The sequence below is a fragment of the Anolis sagrei genome, chromosome X (assembly GCF_037176765.1).
Source record: "Anolis sagrei isolate rAnoSag1 chromosome X, rAnoSag1.mat, whole genome shotgun sequence".
Classification (NCBI taxonomy): domain Eukaryota; kingdom Metazoa; phylum Chordata; class Lepidosauria; order Squamata; family Dactyloidae; genus Anolis; species Anolis sagrei.
The window spans coordinates 42,862,080-42,884,488 of record NC_090034.1 but is presented as its reverse complement, the minus strand read 5'-3'; the positions used below and the strand labels follow the sequence as shown (position 1 = coordinate 42,884,488).

The 22,409-nt window shown below is 43.0% G+C and overlaps 2 protein-coding genes across 5 annotated transcripts in view; both read left to right on the top strand.

The window, feature by feature from the left end:
* The window catches only part of FBXO21 (F-box protein 21), a 34,716-nt gene extending 27,608 nt beyond the window's left edge, over positions 1 to 7,108 (top strand). For all 4 annotated transcript variants that reach the window (XM_060785474.2, XM_060785476.2, XM_067473254.1 and 1 more), the window contains 3 exons: positions 1,702 to 1,892; positions 2,256 to 2,413; positions 4,786 to 7,108. In XM_060785474.2, coding sequence (XP_060641457.2) covers positions 1,702 to 1,892; positions 2,256 to 2,413; positions 4,786 to 4,961 — 525 coding nt within the window. In that variant the 3' untranslated portion in view covers positions 4,962 to 7,108. The remainder of the gene's footprint in view (positions 1 to 1,701; positions 1,893 to 2,255; positions 2,414 to 4,785) is intronic.
* A 9,718-nt stretch (positions 7,109 to 16,826) lies between these two features.
* Positions 16,827 to 22,409, top strand: part of TESC (tescalcin) — a 30,586-nt gene continuing 25,003 nt past the window's right edge. Inside the window, exon 1 of the mRNA XM_060785478.2 lies at positions 16,827 to 17,231. Coding sequence (XP_060641461.1) covers positions 17,174 to 17,231 — 58 coding nt within the window. The 5' untranslated portion in view covers positions 16,827 to 17,173. The remainder of the gene's footprint in view (positions 17,232 to 22,409) is intronic.

The window sequence follows — 22,409 nt, the reverse complement described above, 5'->3', positions numbered from 1 at the left end:
TTTTAATATTTAAACCTAGCTCTTTTTATGCAACCTTTCATTGTTTGTCTGGTTATTTCAGCAACTTGGGAGGATAATTTGTCTTGACAGGCAGTTTAAAATTTTACATAAAATAAAAATAAAATTAACAGACCCATTTCCTCACACCAACATGTGATGACAAGCTTGTTCTTTTAGTAGGCTAGACCTTTTGCAGGTCAAGAAAAAATGGCTTGGACCAAAAATAAAATCATGATATGAATCACTTAAGCTTGTCTGAAAACTTCTACTCTGTATTTTCGAAGGCTTTTCTAGATGTTGGGTTGTTGTAGGTTTTTCGGGCTATATGGCCATGTTCTAGAAGCATTCTCTCCTGACTTCTCATCTGCTTCTATGGCAAGCATCCTCAGAGGTGGTGAGGACCTCACAACCTCTGAGGATGCTTGCCATAGATGCAGGTGAAATGTCAGGAGAGAATGCTCCTAGAACATGGCCATATAGCCCGAAAAACCTACAACAACCCAACATCTACTCTACTGAACAACAGAAAAGATTGTATCAAAAGAAAGGGAAGAAATAATCCTGGCATATACCATAACCTTAGATGTTGTGTTCATTAAATGCGTTGCCCCACTTACCGGGCGAGGCCTGTTGAGGCAGGGGTGCTCTCCTGCCAGCCATCATGGAGGCAGTGGGCTTCTTCTCCCCAGAAGCCCTCTGCGCCCTGGGAATTTTTCCCACCAGTTGGCCGGCTGGCCAACCGGCGGCCAGCCCTACCCTCGGATTGGCTAGGGGCGGCCTCCTCCCTCATCCAGCAGCAATTATAGGGCTGCCCTGGGGTGCTTGCAGGCACCGTGTCTGTCCCAGTCTCCGGGGGCCTTTTGGCTTTTTGCACCAGTCTTTGGTTGTTGGTTGCAGGCAACCAGGGTTGGCAGCAAGGGGAGTGGGGGCCTTATTGTAGTGTGTGGCATGGGCCCTGGATCGGGCTTCCTCCCCCCACCCCCAGTGGAAGGGGGGAAGGTCCAGTAGTTCCCAGGGGGTGCCAAGTAACGCAGCCCAGGATTGTGACGGTGGCACCCTGACATGTATAGCAGTATCAGTCAGCAGCGGGCTCAACCAATCATGATCCTGAACCCATGCCTGGCTGCCAACCCTTCAGTTCCTGTAATCAATAAACAAGTTGTGGCCATTTTTCTTCCCAGCTCAGTGTTTGTGTCTTCTTTGGTTCTGCTGGCGGGAGGGGTGTCTCCCATCCACACACAAAATATATTAAAATCTTTTTAGAGAACAGCAAAGGTAACAACTGTTTGGCTATTATATGCAGAATGGTGAAAACAACCCAAAATGAGACAGTTGGATTATTAAAATGTAAGATTGTGTAGTAATGGCAAAATTAATGCATTATTTAAGAACCGAATATGAATGTTGATAATTTGATTTTATTTATACACACAACCTATGTTTACTATTTTGAACTTCAAATGTTCTGTTTCCCACGTTTTCAACAGTGTTTTGATTTAATCAGTAATTTGTGGGTTAGAAACATGAAACCTGGAAGATTGGGATTTTTATCCCTAAGTTTGATGAAGAGCTGCTATGATTTTCCTCTCATTTTTGGGAGATTCTGGGAAATGGTAGCAGCAGTGAGTGCCTCTCACCTAGAGATATCCTCAGGCCTGCTTCAGTTGTGGGTTTTACAGCTCACTGTCTTCCCTTCCCAAGGTCCTGGACATTCTGCAGCACATTCAAGCCCTGGACCCCTCCCAGCACGGAGCAGTGGGTTATCTAGTTCAACATACGCTGGAACATATCGAGCGGCGGAAAGAGGAGACTGGACCTGAGGTGAAACTCCACTCGGAGGAGAAACACAAGGACATCTGCTATTCTGTCGGCATGATTATGAAACACAAGAGGTGAATCTGCACCATTTTTCCTAGATGTTTCCTGATCAGTTTTGCTTGGCACTAGATGAGACCACAATATTAGATGATTACTTTAATGGATCCAGCTACCAAAGATGCGACTATCACGAAGACATCTTTCATATTAACTGGTGTCTTCTCAAAGCAAACAGTCATATTATTTGTGTCAAATTAAATAAATTTTGTAACTTGCAATTCTTTTTGAGACCCAGTCAGCTCCAGTGATATTCTGTTATTTTTATTTGTTGCATTCATTGACATTCTCAGACAGAGTCCCTCAATCCCCCACAAAAAGTTACTTTTGATCAGCCTTTTAGAATTGTGTGACCTGTTTCTCTGTTTGTTTGAATGTAGATATGGCTATAATTGTGTGATATATGGCTGGGATCCATCGTGCATGATGGGCCATGAATGGATCCGCAACATGAATGTCCATAGCTTGCCTCTGGGGGCTCACCAGCCATTCTACAATGTATTGGTGGAGGATGGGTCTTGTCGATACGCTGCCCAAGGTAGGCAAGGGGTCCGTTTTGCTATACCTCTTCAGGGAAATATTCTTCTGCAATGCATTATCCTCCAGATGTGTTGAATTACAACTCCCATTTCTGCCCTGTCGCTATGATGGATGGAACTGATGGGAGTTCTAGTGCAAACCATCTGGCGGGATCCATACAGAATAAAACTGGTATATGATAAGAAAACTCAGATTTACCATGGATACTAGTTAAACCATGTACCTATTTGCACTAAGCTATTGTCAGAAGCTACTAAGACTTTCAAATTGAGAGCCCGTGGACTTGTATGCAGGTGGCTTGTGTAATGAGTCATGGTACTACAGCTTGGAATAGCTGTCTATGTGGTCCTTCCAAACTCTAATATGACCCGGGTCATCCATACTGGCCAGCTGCTTATCATCCTTCATACTACGTCTGAATTGTCAGGGCATCCTAAAATCCTATTTGCCGACCTCCCACAGACATCTAGTTGGCCCCTATAGGAATGTCATGCTGAGTTTCATAGCCCTTTGGTCTGGTCCACCACAGCTCTTTCAGCTTTTGATGCTGATCATGACAAAAACTGCTTGACAAAATGCTTGACAATAACTGAGTCCCCCGTGGTGGTTGAGAAAGGCCGGGGTACAAATAATTGAAATAAATAAATAAATAAATAAATAGTTGGGGGACACATAATTGTAAAAATACTAGTTGCCTGTCTCCTGAGTGGAACGAGAGTAAGATGATACTGTAATTTGTAAGTTTAAAATGCTTTTATATGGAATGCTTGGAAGCAGTCCTTTTTTCCACTAGAGGGGGCTCTAAATTATAATGAAAATGGTTGGCAGATTCCTTTTTTTTCTCAAATCTGCTACCCATCAGATGTGCTTCTGAGACACATTGTCTAGAAATCCACTCTCAGAGGCACTCAGCACAGCTTGAAAACAGGCCATGCTGACACTGGAGGAATCGCATCGAGTCCCTTGGGAGATGCTAGCGGGGTACAAATAAAGTTATAATAATAATAATAATAACTATTAGTTATTATTATCAAAGATCTAAAACATATATACAATAATATAATTAACATGTAATACACAGAAAATACAGAGGTAAAAAGATACAGATAAAAGTTCACATAACTTAAATATTACAAAGTTAAACTACGATTAAACATTCATATGAAAAACACATCTATTAGTTTAAGACATGCAAAGATGTGTACATGCCTGTGTGATTCTAGTGTGAATGAATGAATGATTTATTGTACCACCCATAGGCCATGACATCACATAATTGTACCTTTAAAAGTACAAAACAATAAGCACAATATGCACTTTCCAATATAAATATTAAAACTTATTCCATATACTGGCTCTTTAAAATTATAGTAGCAGTGACATGATAACAATAACATATGTTTCATTTGTACCATCTCAAACTCTCCATTTTCATTTCTAGCCTCCGCTGTGGACTTTACTAATTTAGCTCGGATTTTTTGGGCTGCGACTGCAAATATGGCAACCTTTAATGTTATATTTTTGCAATGATCTGCTAACAGGTCACAGATAACTGCTGACTGTTGCCATTGTTTCAAGGGTCATTATACAAAGTTCAGTGTAACAGATAGTGTATTAGATCCTCTTTCCCCGGACCCACAAATACAAAGTCGTTGAGCATGAGGGATCCCTCTATATCTTCCCTCTAGCCAGCCTGATGGCATTTTTTGAACGCGCAGGGCTGTTAATGCTTTTCTAAGGGCTACAGACATTAAGTCTTGAAGATATTGTTGACAATATTTGTCATTCTTAAACAGAGGATACCAAGTGGTGAAACCCTGCTGTTTACTAGTCCACAAGTTGTCAGTTGTATCCATCTCAAAGATTTTGTCTCCAATTGCCGCCTTGTTCAACTGTATTAGGGTTCTTGTTGGCCCATCAAAATACTCTCTTTGGCAGCACATATACTAAAATTGGAACGATACAGAGAAGATTTGCATGTGATTCTAGTACTGAACTGACTGTGACAGTACCTTGACTACATTTGGAGTACTTTCACAGCTCAAGCTCAGAAAAAATATGCAACTCTAATTTGGGCATAAATATACATGCAGGCAGGCAGTCATGCAAACCCTGCTCAAAATGGTTCTCTCACACAAGAGTTTTCTTAGAAGAGGCAAAAGCTGAATCTTCATTATCTTCATTACATGTATTTTATATATTATGAAGTACATTGGTCATTAATGTGCTCAGAAATTCAAGTTTCCAAGAGAAGCATGTCACTGGTCCTTACTGAATGCCCTCAGATCTGTTTGACTGAATCCTCAAATAGTATCAGACAGAAACGTCCAGGCAGATCAGGGATATAACTCACTCTCCCTTCCTTTCCAGAGAACCTGGAGCATAATATGGAGCCTTACGAAATCCCTCACCCAGATATTGGCCGCTACTTCACAGAGTTTGCTGGCACTCATTATGTAGCGAACACAGAGTTGGAGATTCGATACCCTGAGGATTTGGAGTTGACATGCACAGCTGTCCAAAAGATATATGAGAAAAAAGAATGAACCTTTTGTTTCTTTGCAGAGGAAAAAAAATGACTTCATGCAGTAGTGGCGAAAATGGCATTGCAGGGAAGCAAGTGCTCTCTGATTTAACTAGGAAACCCTATTTTGCCCCTAAACTAACAACAACTAGTTTTCTAATGTAACCACTCACCTCTGGCTTGCCAATGCTAGCAAGATGATGTGGAATGCATGAATTCTGGAAGCAAGATGCTACTTGCCCGAAATGACCTCTTTGTACAAAGTAGCGGATCCTTTTTACCATCCCAGACCCTAGGAGCTCTTCTTCTTGACCTGAGGATGTTTTCCACAGCCTGGAAAGTGACGTGTTGACATTGTATGGACATGATCTGTCATATTGGCAATATTTTACAGGTTTGTGTCTTGTAAGTAATCAGTAAGGTCTCTTCTTTCCACATATCTTCTCTTTGCAACAGCCAGCAGTCTAGTGCCAAAGTTTGAGAATGATACTGAAACCCAGAGATCTGTAGGATTTACTAAGTTAATCTAATTCCCCACTTCAAGCAAACTGGAACCGCTGCATGAAAGGGGAAGAGTACATCAGTCTTCCTCTTTCCCAAAATCTATTGAATTTCCATCCCACCACATACACATATACCTTGCCTATAATAAGGATGATCTAATGGTATATTTTTGGGCAGGTTGGATGAGAACAGCCATTCTTTTATTATATTTATCTTGAAGAAATAGTAGCCATACGATTCTTCTTTCACCGCCTCCCTAAAGTGGAGTATCTGAGCGGTGACATTCAATACTATCAGTCTTGAAACGAAGTGCCCATCTTTTGCCAAGCAGAACTCCTGTTAGAGAAACACAGGTAGCATAACACCTGGCATTCCTGTTATTGAAGAATATGTGTTAAATACAGGCTTGCAGTCCAACCATCAGACCGGTTGCTAGACATGCAGGGGAAAACTGCTGATCACACCTCTCTCCCTTTCATTAGACATTATAAGCACTCGTTGCAAATCTATGAAACCTGTAATTTTAAAATTGGTGTCTCTGAGCAGTCAATACTTACGGGATTATTTGCTTCGTGGAACGGCGGGTACGTTATAATTATATTGTGACTGATAAAATGATACACTTTTACAAACTTAGTTTTGAACATTTCTTTTACTAGCAACAAAACCACTATTTTCCAGGATCGCTGCTGATTTGCATGTTGTGTTTTCATAATGTTTAGCCAGCACATTTCTTTGTGGAATTCTCCATGTCTCCTGGGGGAACTTGAAATATCACAGCATAGTGGTTAAGGTATCAGACTACAGGTTACTCTGTGGCCTCTGTGAGCAAACGTCCTGTTTGGATCTAGACAGCCACTAGTGCTACCCTAAACTGCTTCTGAGGGCAGAAAGCAAAAGAGCATAATCAGTAGTCATGAACGTCCTCACTGATCATAGGTATGTTTTCTCAAGGTTGGGGGGTCATGGCTGTCTTGGGGCAATTCAAATATTCACATTACTTGCCCATTGAGAGTTAATCAAAAGGCAAATGGGATGCAGACAGCTAATGCAGAGAAAGGTCCTGATATATATGGAAGAGGTTGAATTAGAAAGCTGAAATTCTATGCAGTTTGCACACCATGAATCCAGATCTTGCCTCTGCAAGATAAGGACTTCAGCAATATATAGCCTGAGCTTTCCCACCTCATTGGGAAAGATGCTGCTACTATGTTGTTAGGGAATAATGCATTAAACCTCAGCTTTTCCGTGTGCAACAGGGTCCTTCAAAGCATGGTAGAACATTCGCCCTTGGCCCTTGGCCTCCGTCTTCCTTAACCCTGGTTGTGTAACCTTTCTCCATGGCTGCATTACTTCCCTCTCTATACTGCTGGTAGTCGGATGTTTGTCTGTGGTCCCTCCCTCTTTTGAAGTTAGTCTTCGCATTTCTGTCTATTTGCAAAGCACTTAGAAGTTGTCGTTCATATGAAAGGTGCTATATAAATATATGCATATAAATAATAATCAACTAATACGGTATATTAAAAATAGAATTTGTACAGATAATATTCAAGATGCAGTTTTGATCACAAAATGACCTATTTTTTCAGGAGAGTTTCGAACGTGGGGTCCTCTCCTCCCCTCCCTTGTCACTTGATGGAATAAAATGTTGATCTTGTCATGTTATGGACTGTATATATGTGTGTGTGTGTGCGCACGTGCTTTAACTGTCTGGAACTACCATAGGTACTCATGTATAAGTCTAGGGCACTCTCATAGGAGGAGATGGTTTCATTTTTGAAAAAATGTACAGTATTGAGTTATCAACAAAAAGGGAGCTATCACTTTTTCAAAGTAGACCATCTCGGAGTAGATGGGAGTCAAAATGACCTGAAACACCAGAGAGAGCAGAGGAGGTAGGGGATTTCTTTAGCTTCTGATAGGTCAAACTATGGTCTCACCTTTTGCCACTCGACTCAGGGAAGAAGAAGGCTCCTTTTTTTATATAAGAGTTAAAGTACAGTGCTTAACATGACCCATAGATAAGTTTAACAAGTTTTGTGGGTTGCTTTTTAAACTAAAAATTCTATACTTATACATGAGTATATACAATTCATACTTTTTATCCAGTGAGTTTGACAGGACTACAAAAGGGGTTCCTGAAGCCAACCATAAATTTGTTTCATTTGGCATTTCCCTGTTTTTAAACTGAATGAGTTCTGTGCCTGCTGGGTAAATTGCCAATAATGACCCCTGCCGCAACACTTATTTTCAAATGCCCTTGTGACTGTGATTTACCAAACTATAGACCTGACACAACAGCCCAAGCCATAGTGAATTACAAGCCTTCAAAGTTCCTGTGGTCTAGCTGTCTTTCATAAAGCAGTTTTTGAATTCATGAATAATGATTAAGTTTCTTTAAAAAAAAATAAAGCTGTTTACTCCCAACCTGTCCAACTTCTGTCCCTCTTACTTCAGGCCCCGTTTCCAACCTCTCACTGTGTTTATACTTTTTGCCAAACATTTCTTTCTGAGGCTTACAAAGGATGATAAGACTTTCAAAGAGAGCCATTAATTGATGCACAGCTTGATCCTAAGCTTGTTTATTTGAAAGCAAATCCCATTAAGTTCAATGGGTCTTAACTCCCAAGTAAGTCAACAGAGGATTGTGGTCTAAAAACCTTGAAACAGGCCTACTGGAAGAGAGCAAAGGCCCGAATAGTGCAACAGCTTTTTTTTTTCAAATTTGTGTTTCAGTAGGACGTGAAATTCACAAGCTAATTTCTTGGTCAAAGGTGGAGGGATGACTGTATCTATCTCCGTATTCAATTTCAACAGGAGCCTGGACTACATGTCTTGGAAAACCTCACAAGCAAAGCACAGATGTTTAGGTGACTTCACTTAAGGGATAGGTTAATTGGTTAAATGTTAATGCCAGAACCTCAGTGGCCCTGCTGCCTTGAGCACTCACATTAAATATAAGATAACTCATAGTGAAATCTAAGCAAAGCATACTGATCCTTGGAAGGACGGTTATCTGAAGTGCTTTCTTTTTTATCCCCTTTTGCAGTTCTGCACTAGGACAGGTATAGCCTTACAATTGTGTGTTCAACCTTGCCAGTTAGAATTACTCCTCAGAGCAACAGGTTTGGTAGATTAATGGACACATTCAGCAAAACTTGACATAATGGCAATAAATCTGGATCTCCAGTCTTGGCTAAAGTAGCAGGTAAGTGTTGCAACCAAAAGGATATTTTCATCCGCAGCCTCATTTCACTCCCTGCAGCCCAGCTTCCATGGTCTTGCACTGAGGATCAAATAGAAGGAGCATTGGGTGAACGGTGTTGACGGGAGAGAGAACATCAGGAGTCCATGGTGGTTCTTTGCAGATCACACACTCTTTGCTTGAGAAGTGACAACAAAATAGAGTTCAGGGGACTTTTTTACCACCCCACCTAACTGCAACTTCTTCTAAGATACTCAAGATAGTCTTTTACCCTCCCTCAAAAAACAGGCATTTAATAGTCAGCCCTCAGGTAGTTGTTGCTACAGCCAAGGTCTGTTGTATTTCTAACAGTTTGGGCTTCTCTGAGAGATTGATAGTGGCTTCTTGTCCATATCCTCATGTATGGAAAAATAGAAAAATCCATATACAGATGGTACATCCATCAGTCAAATCTTTTGTTGACTCATATTTGGCTATACAAAGCCCCCTATGTCTAGATGTCTCCCTTCCCATTGATGCTGGAAAGGAGCTTTTGACCTTTTTTTTACATAGGTAGATCACTAGAGATAAGTCCTGCCTGTTTCATTTATCAAACACTGTGTAGAATTGTTGGAGTTCTCCCTGTGAAAGTGCATAGAAATATTTTCTGCACAGAACATGCTGTCTCCTGAGCAAAACATGTCAAATTTTGTGAGTTCCAAATCGCGGATAGGCTTCAAAAACATAGATGATTCTCAAATAACTCATTCCTTTTTAAAAACGCCATGAGGGAAGAATCCCTATTATACATTTCCATACAGCAAGAGGAAAAGAGCAATATAAAATCGGACCAAGTAAAAACGTGTTTACATCGGTTCAGAGGATACTGTATGAAATGTGTTCTTTTGTTACTTTAACCTCCCCCACCCAAAACAAACAAACCCTGATATCCATTGCCAAATAGAACAAATACATCTATTGCTAAATATGTTTTGTCGTTATCATGATCACCCATTTCGTCGTTGTAACAGACCTGTGAGTGTGACTGACCTAAGGTCACCCAGTGAGCTTCTGGGCTGAACGAGATAAGAAGCTGGACTGGCATTTTGCCTGGGACTTACATCTTCCTAAGTGAACTTTCATGTGTGCTAAACTAAAGGGAGTTGTCTCACAATATATTCACCTAGGGGTTGTCATAAAGTTATAATGTACAGATATAAATTATACAATGGTAGTCAGTGGTGAGACTGATGTGCCAAGGCCTGATGTACCTGGGCACCACTGTGAATCAGATAATCCCAATGTGTATCAGACGTGCCCAATGTCCTCTTACAGGTGCCCAGACGCACATTTTCACAACTCGCTAACAGTCTACATTACAAAAGTTCAACATAACTACAGGTTCATAAAGTTACAAAATGTAGGCTGTGATGCAAGATCTCTTAAGTCATGGCTACATATGCTACCTACTATGTTGCTTCTCTATATAGTATTAGTTACAGTGCCATAACCCTTTTAAATATATTCTTGTGAGACTCTTCAGAGGACAAAGCTTGTAGGGCCCCTTCCCTCCTCTTTGAATGGAGAATCGGCTGCTCAGAGAAGGGCTGATTGACTCGTGGCTTCATCGGCATGTGTTTTTTCCCTATCTGTATTTGCGTGCTGAGTTGCAACATTGTGCCCAGAGCTGAGGGCTTTGCTGATAAGAAGAGGAAGTTTACATGCCACAAGTGTGTGGTGAGACGAGATACGGGAACCCCGGGAAGGGAAGACGCTAGCACTGGATGATACAGAAGCAGGCAGGATGTTTCCATGGCCTGGAGATCCAAGCAGGAACGTAGTTGCAACTTGCCCCTCTGTAAAAGTGCAATGCAACAAGCTGTTGCAAAAATCAGCTTCTCCAGACATGTTGCCTTGTACTTTCCAAAAATCTACCTGACCATGATGTTGTTGGATCAAGCACTTTGTCTTGATAGATTTCCATATTTTGACAGTATTCATTTCTTTTTTTTTCCTCATTCTATTTTTTAAATTCAAACTTTTCACAGAAAAAAACACAAAACAACAATGCATTTACTTACATAAACATGCTTGAGTATCAGTTGCATAACTACACAATTGCTCTCACCAACATACATCTCTAGTTACATGTAAATCTAAAATACAAACATGTATAAATAAATTAGTTTTAAAAGAGGATTCCTCCTATCCTTTTGTCAGTTTCTCTATAGTTTTTTCTTCCACCTTATATCCAACAGCTGCTTGCTTCTGCTAGTTTTTACATTAACAAATGAATATCCCAACAGGTTCTATCTCCAAACGTACATGAAGTCTTTTTCTCTCCATCAGATATACATCATTTGAAAGGCTTCCGTTCTTCCAAAAATGTGTCTAGTCATTTATCCTGAATCAAGATGTTAATTTCTCCAATTCTATTAGCTCCCACATACTGTCTGCTCTTCTATAGTTAGTGTTTCTGTCTTTTTCCATCTTTGATCGCAGAGCATTCTTACCAGTGTTAATGTGTATTGCAACATGCTCTCACATTCCTTTTATTTGATCAACCAACAGTCCTGACTTGGAGCTGATTCTTAAGAGTTTCTTGGATTACATCATGAATTTGTCTACAATTTATTTTGGCCTTTTTACAGCTCTGCCACATATTATAGTGAGATATTTGTGAACCCTTCATTTCTTATTGCTAGTTTGGGGGATGTTCTTGTGAGCCAAGTAGCATTTAAATCTTGGTATGCTTTATGAGAGGGGACAAGGGGCTATGTTTGCAAAATGATGGGGAAATGGTACTGAGTGGGACTGATTGCAGTTGGGAGTCAAGCAAAATCTGGAGAGCACAGGTTCCATGTCCTTGGCCAGATTGTGGGAAAGTTAATTTTTTGAATTACACCCCCAGACACACACACACACACACACACACACACACCCCACTAGAATGCCCCCTACAGGCCAAAATACTAACAGCAACTGCATTTACGTAGTCCAAACACTCCTGGAAGTGCTGGAGCACAATGAGATTCACAAGTGTATAGTGTGCATCAGGAGTGCCTAGTGCCCATTGAAAGCCCTTGATGAATGTCTGAAAACCCTTGCTGGTTCCCAGTAGTGTTGTTGCATTTCTCCAACATAGTTATGGATTCATAAAGCTACAAAACATGGAAAATGATGTAGACTGAGCTAACTTTTCCAGACTCTTCCAATACCAAGGGTAAGGAAGAGTGACTCGTTCAGCTTCTGTATCACTTGCACATGTGCTCAGAAATGTCTTTGGCCCTGTTACCAGAGTAGGTTTTCCATCGTCCTGAGGAAACTGAGGGACCCAAGGTCACCCAGTGAATTTCCGTGGTATTTGGACTCTGGTCTCCTGGAGATGTAATACAATACAGAACCAATGGATGATAACTGCAGGGATGCTTAGGAGATGCTTCCTAACTGTAAGAGCCATTGGACCGTGGAATGGGCTGCTTGTGCAGAGCTAGCAGGTTCTCCTTCACAGGAGAGCATTTGTCAAGGATGCTGTAGCTGCCTCCCAGCACTGCAGATCTAGCACTCAGCAGGAGGTTAGGCAAAATGATGTCTTCCACCTCTCATATCCAAGGATTCAATGTGTCTTCCATGCTGGGAAACCAAAGAGTAGAACAAATGTCTTTCAATTTCCCCAGTTTGTTTTTGCGTGGGCCGTTGAAAACATCCAAATGACCCTTTGTAGGCTGCTTTTCCAGTCCAAATAGATTACCAATCCTTGCTCTTTTTCCTCATTTTTTTAATGTACAGCCACTGCATTGCTGCTGCAGTTTGTTGCTAACCTGGCATCTGTTCAAATAACAGCAGTAAAATGCCGTTGAGGGACAGGCAAGAGAAACAGTTGGGTTCCCCAGCAAAATGGAACGTGCTCTAGATGTATGTATGCATTCATTTCAAATTTTCAATTTTAATTGTATAATATTGATTTACCTGAATATGCTTTAGTTAGCACAGGGGAAATACTTATGTATACATGCACACGTGCCCACGCAGAAAGGAAGAAAATCTTATCAACCAAATATAAAGCAAGGAAGAAAGGAACATGTAAGGACACGATTCAGAGAAATGCAATAAGCCCAAGAAATCTTCCCATCCTTAGAAGTACATTTTATAAATCTGGAGTTGCATTGATAGGAGTATAATGTGATAAGAACATAAATGGTCACTTCTAATAGAGGAAGCAGTCTTGAAGGTTTTGGAGTTGGCTCGGTGACACTGCTTTCTGGAGCAGACTGGCAAAAGTGGACCACCAAGACCTCTAGTTGAGCCTTGGGTACTATCAATCAGAAGTATCCTAAATGAAATCTTCAAGAAATGGATTTAGCAGTAGGATTAGACTGAATGGCCTGTGGGGACCCTTCCAATGCTAAAATTCAGTTATAAAGGCAGTTTGGACCCTCACACGAAGAATGCATCTATCCTGTGCACAGTTTGTTTGGGAGAAGACTCCGCCAAACATGTGGAAGGCACTTCTGTGTACAAATAGACTGGTCATGTCTGCCATGGGAGCATTTTCATCACATTTTGGGAGACCCTCAGATCATTTTTAGTTTCAGTAGAAACTTTTCTTAGCAACAGGAAATGTCCAAAGCCACTTCCTATTTTAGAAAAAGGCTTTTTTCGCCATCTCAGGACCTCGATTTAGGAACTAGTGGCAGGAGACAGTGACCTACACCTAGAGCAGTGTTTCTCAACCTTCCTAATGCCGCGACCCCATTATTCCCCTTTCTCATGTTGTGGTGACCCCCACCCATAAAATTATACTTTAGGCATATTGTTCCCCCATTCAAACTTACTCAACCTATTAATCAATTAAAGCTCATATGACTATCACTTATCTGGCCTACTTCACAGGGGTCTTATGAGGATAAAAGGGGGAAGAAGGAGGAGCAGGAATGTCCCCTTAGACTCCTTAGACCAGTGGTTCTCAACCTTCCTAATGCTGCGACCCCTTAATACAGTTCCTCATGTTGTGGTGACCCCCAGCCATAACATTATTTTTGTTGCTACTTCATAACTGTAATTTTGCTACTGTTATGAATCGTAATGTACATATCTGATATGCAGCATGTATTTTCATTCACTGGACCAAATATGGCAGAAATACCCAATACATCCATATTTGAATACTGGTAGGGTTGGGGAGATTGATTTTGTCATTTGGGAGTTGTAGTTTCTAGGGTTTATAGTTCACCTACAATCAAAGGGCATTCTGAACTCCACCAATGATGGTATTGAACCGAACTTGGCACACAGAACTCCCATGACCAACAGAAAATACTGGAAGGATTTGGTGGGCATTGACCTTGAGTTTTGGAGTTGTAGTTCACCAACATCCAGAGAGCACTGTGGACTCAAACAATGATGGATCTGGACCAAACTTGGCAAAAACACTCAATATGTCCAAATGTGAACACTGGTGGAATTTGGGGGAAAATAGACCTTGACATTTGGGAGTTGTAGTTGCTGGGTTTTCTAGTTCACCAATAATCAAAGAGCATTCTGAATCCCACCAACAACAGAATTGGGCCAGATTTCCTACACAGTGCCCCCATGCCTTGAAGAGACTCGGTGGCCTGAGCCTCCGTCCAGCCTCATGTGCTCTCCTTCACCAGCACATGTGCACCATACTACCATGCGATAACCCCGCCTGCTCTCCCCTCCTTCCCCTTGACTGATAGGCAGGCCAATCACAGCAGGAGGAGGGCTTTTGGTGGGAGGATTAACCGTGTGTTTCCATATAGGAAGAGAAGGACAGGCAGAGAGATTTTCTACCAAAGGGGTTCCTAAGACCATCAGAAATATATGTTTTCTGATGGTCTTTGGCGACCCCTCTGAAACCCCCTCGTGATCCCCCCCAGGGGTCCTGACCCCCAGGTTGAGAAACGCTGGCCTAGAGCGCAAAAGTCCTTCTCATGTCTGCATCATGTTGATGTACCCGCCCAAGATTTCACAGGATATGTGTGGACAAGCTTTGTCAAAGTCTGGGCAAAGTGGCAAGGTGAATGAGGAAGATGCTTGCCTGCATCTGGGCTGAAGAAAAGAACAGGAAAGTGGGAGAAGGCAAGAAAACCCGGGGGGCATCTTGAAAGCAGCTTCTTAGAGTGCCTTACTATTCAACCAGGATTGCAGGCAGAGGATGCTTTCAAAGGGGTGTCCTCTGGCATCACAACCAACAAAGGGCTTTCCTCTGCAAAGTAAGAGGTATCCCAACCAAAAGAAATATCTGCAAAGCTGTTTTTCAGATTTTTTGCACCAGCCACACTATGTACGCGAATCCTCTTTTGACAGCTGGGCAGGGGGCCAACAAGCAAATCGCAAAGGACAAGTTCTTGGCAGCCTGGCACAGGCTGGCTCATCTCCTAGTTTCTTGGGGTTCTCCTGAAACAAGATTTTTCATTCTAAAGAGCAAGAATCAGAAAATGTCAGGGCGGGGGAGAGACAGATACAGAGGGAATGGCTAGACAGGAGTGCCGCAGTGAACTTTTCTCTCAAATGACTTTGACCCCCTGCTTTCCATCATCCCTGGCTTGGACGTCCCTGCCCTTCTCTTGTCTGTTTTTTTTTTAGGAACATTTGCCAGCCTGAGTTGCCTGCACTGATTCAAAGGAGGCTTGGATATTTACTGCATTTATTAATGACAGAATGTACATTTTATTTGATAGCCAGAATGTCAAAACAGAAGCAAAGAAGATGTAACCCTTCAGGTATGGCTGAACCTTAAGTCTCATCTGTCCTTGCCAACATAGAAAATGATGTGGAATGCTGGGAGTTGCTGTTAAAAAAAAATCAGGCGATCTGGAGAAAAACTTACATAAAAGGAAAAAAAAGTGGGGTGGGAAAATGAAAACGAGATCTCTGATAATAATGTGAGGTTCCTATGCCTGGAATCAAAAAGTAAGAAAATGCCACAAATTCTACTGTGAAGTCAGCTGAACAAGGGGTTGTTACCATTTTATAGTGACCCATCAAGGCAAAATTATGGATATTTGTGCCTCAAAAATTCTTGGTTGTTCTAAGCTCTGCCAGAACAATTAGCCAGAAACTTATATCCCCTTTTAGTTAACATAATTGTATATCTACTTAGCTAAGTAGCAAAGATGCTAAGAAACCTTGTTAGTGTCTTGTGGAGATGAATACGGAGACATATATACAGGAACCAGCTAAGGGACCATTTGAGAGTATTACTTCAATTTCCTAACAGCTTAAATACCCTAAAGGCACCAGATACCGATCATGGAAGTTAAGCAGGGTCAACCCTGGATAGTACCTGCAAAAAATATGTAGCGCTGTATATTTCAGAGGAAGAAGCAGGCCAAATTCACCTCTGAAGATTTGTTGCCTTAGAAAACCCTATGGAATTCAACAGCCCATTTGAAGGCACACACACAGAGAGAAACAGACTGCACTTCACTAGCTATTAGGGCAGTATGACAAGTAAATCAAGTTTTGTTTCAGGTCAGATTACCTTTTTGGGCAAGCCATCTCTTTGAATGATGCTGCCTGGAATTGGTTGGTCAGTGAGAGCCAAGTTTAAATACTTCAAAAACTGTCAAATTGAGGAGGAGGTAGACTGGGACACGCCGCACTGGATCCAAGCTGCAGGAAAAGAGATTCCACCTAGAAGTGAGGAAGAACCTCCTGAAGATAAGAGCCTTCTGATGGTGGGAAATGCTGCCTTGGAGTCTAGTAGTCTCCTTTGGAGATTTTTAAATAGAGACGATGGCCATCTGTTGGGAATGCTTTGATTATATTTTCCTGCCTGGCAGAAGGGGGTTGGACTGAATGGCCCAGGAGGTCTTCCAATTCTAGGTCTGTATCAAATACATTCAACCATATCAAGGCCACCTTCTCTTCTGCCCATCCATCTGCGATGCCATTTGAAGTTAGACCCTCCATCCTGAGCATGGTAAAGTCGGCCCTGGGTGGAATCTAGATGTGCTTAGTATTGAAAGAGAACAGAGGGCAACCTTTAGGCAACTAGATCTTTCCTCCCTCCACAGTTTGACAATCTGCTTCTTTGGCGAAACTTAGCTGAACACCTTGGGTAATTCTCTGCCGTGTTGCATGCAGTGTGGTGGCAGCTTTCCTCATTACAAGTGCTGTCTCTGGATGGCTGCCAAACAGGAACCGTGGGATTCCCAAACCGGGTGAGGATGGAGAGCGAGTGGGTCGGTCTTCCTCATTGAGGCGAACCAGGAGGGCTCTTGGACCCTGAGGAAGCCACACTGTCCTCTGTCTCTCTTTCTGTGCACATTATCATCAGTGGCTCATGCTTCCTCAAGATTTAAACTCCGCCACTGCACAGTGCACACAAGTCTGGCAGATTCCGCTGAGAGACGGCACCTGCTGTCAGCCCTTATTTGGGTGGCCCGGTCCATTGCTCTCTCCAACTTGTCCTCCTTCCAGGGGTCCATCATCATCACCACCACCACCATCCCTCCCCTCTGGGCCCAACTTGGGAGTTAAGTGGATTTTGCAGAAGCTGCACCCACAGTGTCAGAGCAATGGGTTCTTCCCACTCTATGTCAGAAGAAATCCGGGAGCTGGCCAACAAGACCGGCTGTGAGTATGGAGAGCAATTGCCCTTCCCTTCTGTCCTTTGACTTTTGTTTATAGACCTTTAAAAAAAAAAACATTTCTTTTGCAGTCTAGCCTGCTCTTGGGGAGGCTAGACTGGGGAAGGATGTGGCTTCAGTGATAGCGCAACCCCAACCTGTAATATTTCCCCCCTCTGTGCCTTTCTGTCCTTCTGCAATGGGTCCACGCATTTGGCACACAGGAAATGTGTTTGTCAGCAACACCGTTCAGCTGATGCTGCCCCAGTTGGGCAAAAGGAAGTTGGTCAACCTGAGCCTGCTCTGGTTCCCACTTCCTCAAGGCTCTTCTTCCAAAGGGTGCAATGGCAGCTTTCAAACAAATTTTTCTTTGTCAGAATAGAAACTGGAAACATGGTTTACACTGTGTGCAAACGGCACCTTTCGAGTCCCAGACTCAAAAGGTGGCCAGGGTTCGAATCCTAACTCAGCCATGGAAACTCACTGGGCAACCGTAGGCCCGTCTGCCCCCCCCCCCCCCCCAACAAATCTTGCCAAGAAACCCAGTGATGCCAGTTAGGCCTGGCATAAGGTGGAAATGAAGGCAAACCAGAACAACAACAAAGCTTGTCTTAGGGTCACCCTAAGTCAGACACAACTCGAAGGTACCCAACAACCCACTGGATCTGCAAGTTGATTGACAAAGGACCGGCAAAGGTTTCCAACTCCCCTTCTCCTAAACCAGGCTCCTGAAACTAAGAAAAGCATGTGGCAGGGGAATAAAGAATCATAGAATCATAGAATCATAGAATCAAAGAGTTGGAAGAGACCTCGTGGGCCATCCAGTCCAACCCCCTGCCAAGAAGCAGGAATATTGCATTCAAATCACCCCTGACAAATGGCCATCCAGCCTCTGCTTAAAAGCTTCCAAAGAAGGAGCCTCCACCACACTCCGGGGCAGAGAGTTCCACTGCTGAACGGCTCTCACAGTCAGGAAGTTTTTCCTAATGTTCAGATGGAATCTCCTCTCTTGTAGTTTGAAGCCATTGTTCCGCGTCCTAGTCTCCAAGGAAGCAGAAAACAAGCTTGCTCCCTCCTCCCTGTGGCTTCCTCTCACATATTTATACATGGCTATCATATCTCCTCTCAGCCTTCTCTTCTTCAGGCTAAACATGCCCAGTTCCTTGAGCCGCTCCTCATAGGGCTTGCTCTCCAGACCCTTGATCATTTTAGTCGCCCTCCTCTGGACACATTCCAGCTTGTCAATATCTCTCTTGAATTGTGGTGCCCAGAATTGGACACAATATTCCAGATGTGGTCTAACCAAAGCAGAATAGAGGGGTAGCATTACTTCCTTAGATCTAGACACTATGCTCCTATTGATGCAGGCCAAAATCCCATTGGCTTTTTTTGCCGCCACATCACATTGTTGGCTCATGTTTAACTTGTTGTCCACGAGGACTCCAAGATCTTTTTCACACGTACTGCTCTCGAGCCAGGCGTCCCCCATTCTGTATCTTTGCATTTCATTTTTTCTGCCAAAGTGGAGTATCTTGCATTTGTCACTGTTGAACTTCATTTTGTTAGTTTTGGCCCATCTCTCTAATCTGTCAAGATCGTTTTGAGTAGAGGTCTGTGTTGTCACATGTGGTTTTGTTTTGCATTGTTCATTCCTTCAAGTCAGCTCTGATGTATAGCAAACCTCTGTTTTTCCTGCCATAATTTATTCAAAGGAGATTTTCTATTGTTTTCCTCTGAAGTTGAGAGAGTGTGAATCGTCCAAGGTCACCCTCTGAGTTTCCCAGGCCTCCCAGATTCCTAATCCAACATTGAGAAGACTGAGCTAGGCAGACTCCTACTCTGAGGAAATATAAGGCGTTGCCCAGTGGTCTGAGGAAGGGGCAGTAGGTCAGTGGTCAAATGTCTGCTTTGTCTGAATCCTACCTAAAATCCTGAATTCAGCTATCCCATAATAATAAAAATCCACTTATTTCTGGTCCAGCTCTGTCAGAGTTCAAACTGCTGATTCTAACTGTCCAAGTCCTATATGACTTGGCCATCACACCAAATCTTGCTCATCTAGAGCAGCATTTCTCAACCTGGGGGTCGGACCCCCTGGGGGGGTCATGGGGGGGGTCGCCAAAGCCTATCAGAAAACACATATTTCTGATGGTCTTAGGCAGAGAAGGCTGAAGATCTGCCCTTCTCTTCCTTTTTGGAAAAAGACAGTGAATCTTCCCACCAAATGCCCTCCTCCTACTGTGATTGGCCGGCCTCTCAGCTGGCCTCTCAGCCAAGGAGAGGGCTGTTTCTGAGACTCATAGAATCATAGAATCAAAGAGTTGGAAGAGACGTCATGGGCCATCCAGTCCAACCCCCTGCCAAGAAGCAGGAATATTGCATTCAAATCACCCCTGACAGATGGCCATCCAGCCTCTGTTTAAAAGCTTCCAAAGAAGGAGCCTCCACTACACTCCGAGGCAGAGAGTTCCACTGCTGAACGGCTCTAACAGTCAGGAAGTTCTTTCTCATGTTCAGATGGAATCCCCTTTCTTGTAGTTTGAAGCCATTGTTCCGCGTCCTAATCTCCATGGAAGCAGAAAACATGCTTGCTCCCTCCTCCCTGTGGCTTCCTCTCACATATTTATACATGGCTATCATATCTCCTCTCATCCTTCTCTTCTTCAGACTAAACATGCCCAGCTCGTTAAGCTGCTCCTCATAGGGCTTGTTCTCCAGACCCTTGATCATTTATTCGCTCTCCTCTGGACACATTCCAGCTTGTCAATTTCTCTCTTGAATTGTGGTGCCCAGAATTGGACACAATATTCCAGGCGTGGTCTAACCAAAGCAGAATAGAGGGGTAGCATTACTTCCCTAGATCTAGACACTATGCTCCTATTGATGCAGGCCAAAATCCTATTGGGTTTTTTTGCCGCCACATCACATTGTTGGCTCATGTTTAACTTGTTGTCCACGAGGACTCCAAGATCTTTTTCACATGTACTGCTCTCGAGCGAGGCATCCCCCATTTTGTATCTTTGCATTTCGTTTTTCCTGCCAAAGTGGAGTATCTTGCATTTGTCACTGTTGAACTTCATTTTGTTAGTTTTGGCCCATCTCTCTAATTTGTCAAGATCGTTTTGAATTCTGCTCCTGTCTTCTGGAATTTTGGCTATCCCTCCCAATTTGGTGTTGTCTGCAAACTTGATGATCATGCTTTCTAGCCCTTCATCTAAGTTATTAATAAAGATGTTGAACAGGACCGGGCCCAGGACGGAACCCCGCAGCACTCCGCTCTTCACTTCTTTCCAGGATGAAGATGAGATCCACCTCACCGTAGTTTTGCCTAGCCCACATTGGACTAGTTTGTTTGCCAGAAGGTCATGGGGGACCTTGTCAAAGGCCTTACTGAAATCCAGGTACGCTACATCCACGGCATTCCCCGCATCTATCCAGCTTGTAACTCTATCGAAAAAAGAGATCAGTTTGGTCTGGCATGACTTGTTTTTGATAAATCCATGTTGACTATTAGCGATGACCACATTTGTTTCTAAGTGTTTGCAGACCACTTCCTTAATAATCTTTTCCAGAATCTTGCCTGGTATCGACGTGAGGCTGACCGGACGGTAATTGTTTGGGTCATCCTTTTTTTCCCTTCTTGAAGATTGGGACCACATTGGCTCTCCTCCAGTCTGCTGGAACTTCTCCTGTTCTCCAAGAACTCTCAAAGATGATTGCCAATGGTTCCGAAATGACTTCCGCTAGTTCCTTCAGTACTCTTGGGTGTAGTTTATCTGGCCCTGGGGACTTGAACTCATTTAGAGCGGCCAGGTATTCCTGGATGACTTGTTTCCCAATTTGGGGTTGGATGTCCTCTAATCCCTCACCCACTCCATCTTGCTGAGGTTGAAGATGACTTTCTTTTTGTGAGAAGACCGAGGCAAAGAGGCATTAAGTAATTCTGCCTTTTCCCTACCCCCTATCAGCATTGCCTCATCTTCTCCTCGAAGAGGCCCTATCACCTCCTTGTTTCTCCTTTTTCTACTGACATAAGAAAAGAAGCCCTTTGTATTGTTTTTAATGTCCCTGGCAAGCCTGAGCTCGTTTTGTGCTTTAGCCTTGCGGACCTTTTCCCTACAGGTGTTGGCTATTTGTTTGAATTCTTCTTTGGTGATTTCTCCCTTTTTCCATTTCTTGTGCATGTCTCTTTTGTGTTTTAGCACAGTTAGAAGTTCTTTGGACATCCATTTTGGCTTCTTTGCACTTGTCCTATTTTTTCTCTTTGTTGGCACAGTTTGCAATTATACCTTGAGTATTTCACTCCTGAGAAATTCCCATCCATCCGTAACTCCCTTATCTTTTAGTATCTGTGTCCACAGAATGCTGCTCAGTGTTTCCTTCATTTTTCAGAAATCAGCTCTCCTAAAGTCCAAAATGCGGGTTTGACTTGTCTTAGTTTCAGCCTTCCTTTGTACCTCAAATTGCAGGAGCACATGGTCACTTGCCCCTAAGGATCCGACCACTTCAGCCGCATCAATCAGGTCCTCCGCATTTGTTAGGATGAGATCAAGAGTAGCCAACCTCCTTGTTGCCTCTTCTACCTTCTGGACAATGAAACTGTCTGCAAGGCAAGCGAGGAATTTGTTGGATCTTGTACTCTTGGCTGAGTTTGTTTTCCAGCAAATATTGGGATAGTTGAAATCGCCCATGACTACTACATCTCTTCTCTGTGCCTGTTTTGTCAACTGTTGGCAGAAGACTTCATCAAGTTCTTCCTCCTGGCTTGGTTGTCTGTAGTAGACGCCTACAACGACATCTTTTTGAGTCCCAGTTCCCTTGATTCTTATCCAGATGCTTTCAAGCTGGCTTCCCAGATTGCTCTCTTGCATCTCTTCTGCAGCATAACAGCTTTTGACATATAAGGCTACTCCACCTCCTCTCCCCTTTGTTCGGTTTCTGTGAAAGAGGTTATAGCCCTTGATGTCAGCTTACGGCAGCCGGTTCAATGATGACACGAGACTTCCATCGTAATCAAACAAAGACCTTTACTATCGGATGCATAGACACAGGAAAAGCCGGGATTGCCTGGCCGCAACAGGCAACCCCTTATATACACTCCCACCCGTTCAAAGAGTGGATTCCCGCCAGACCCAAAACCCCGCGCAAAATTTCCCACCACCAAGTAACTGCCTTCCTCCAAGGC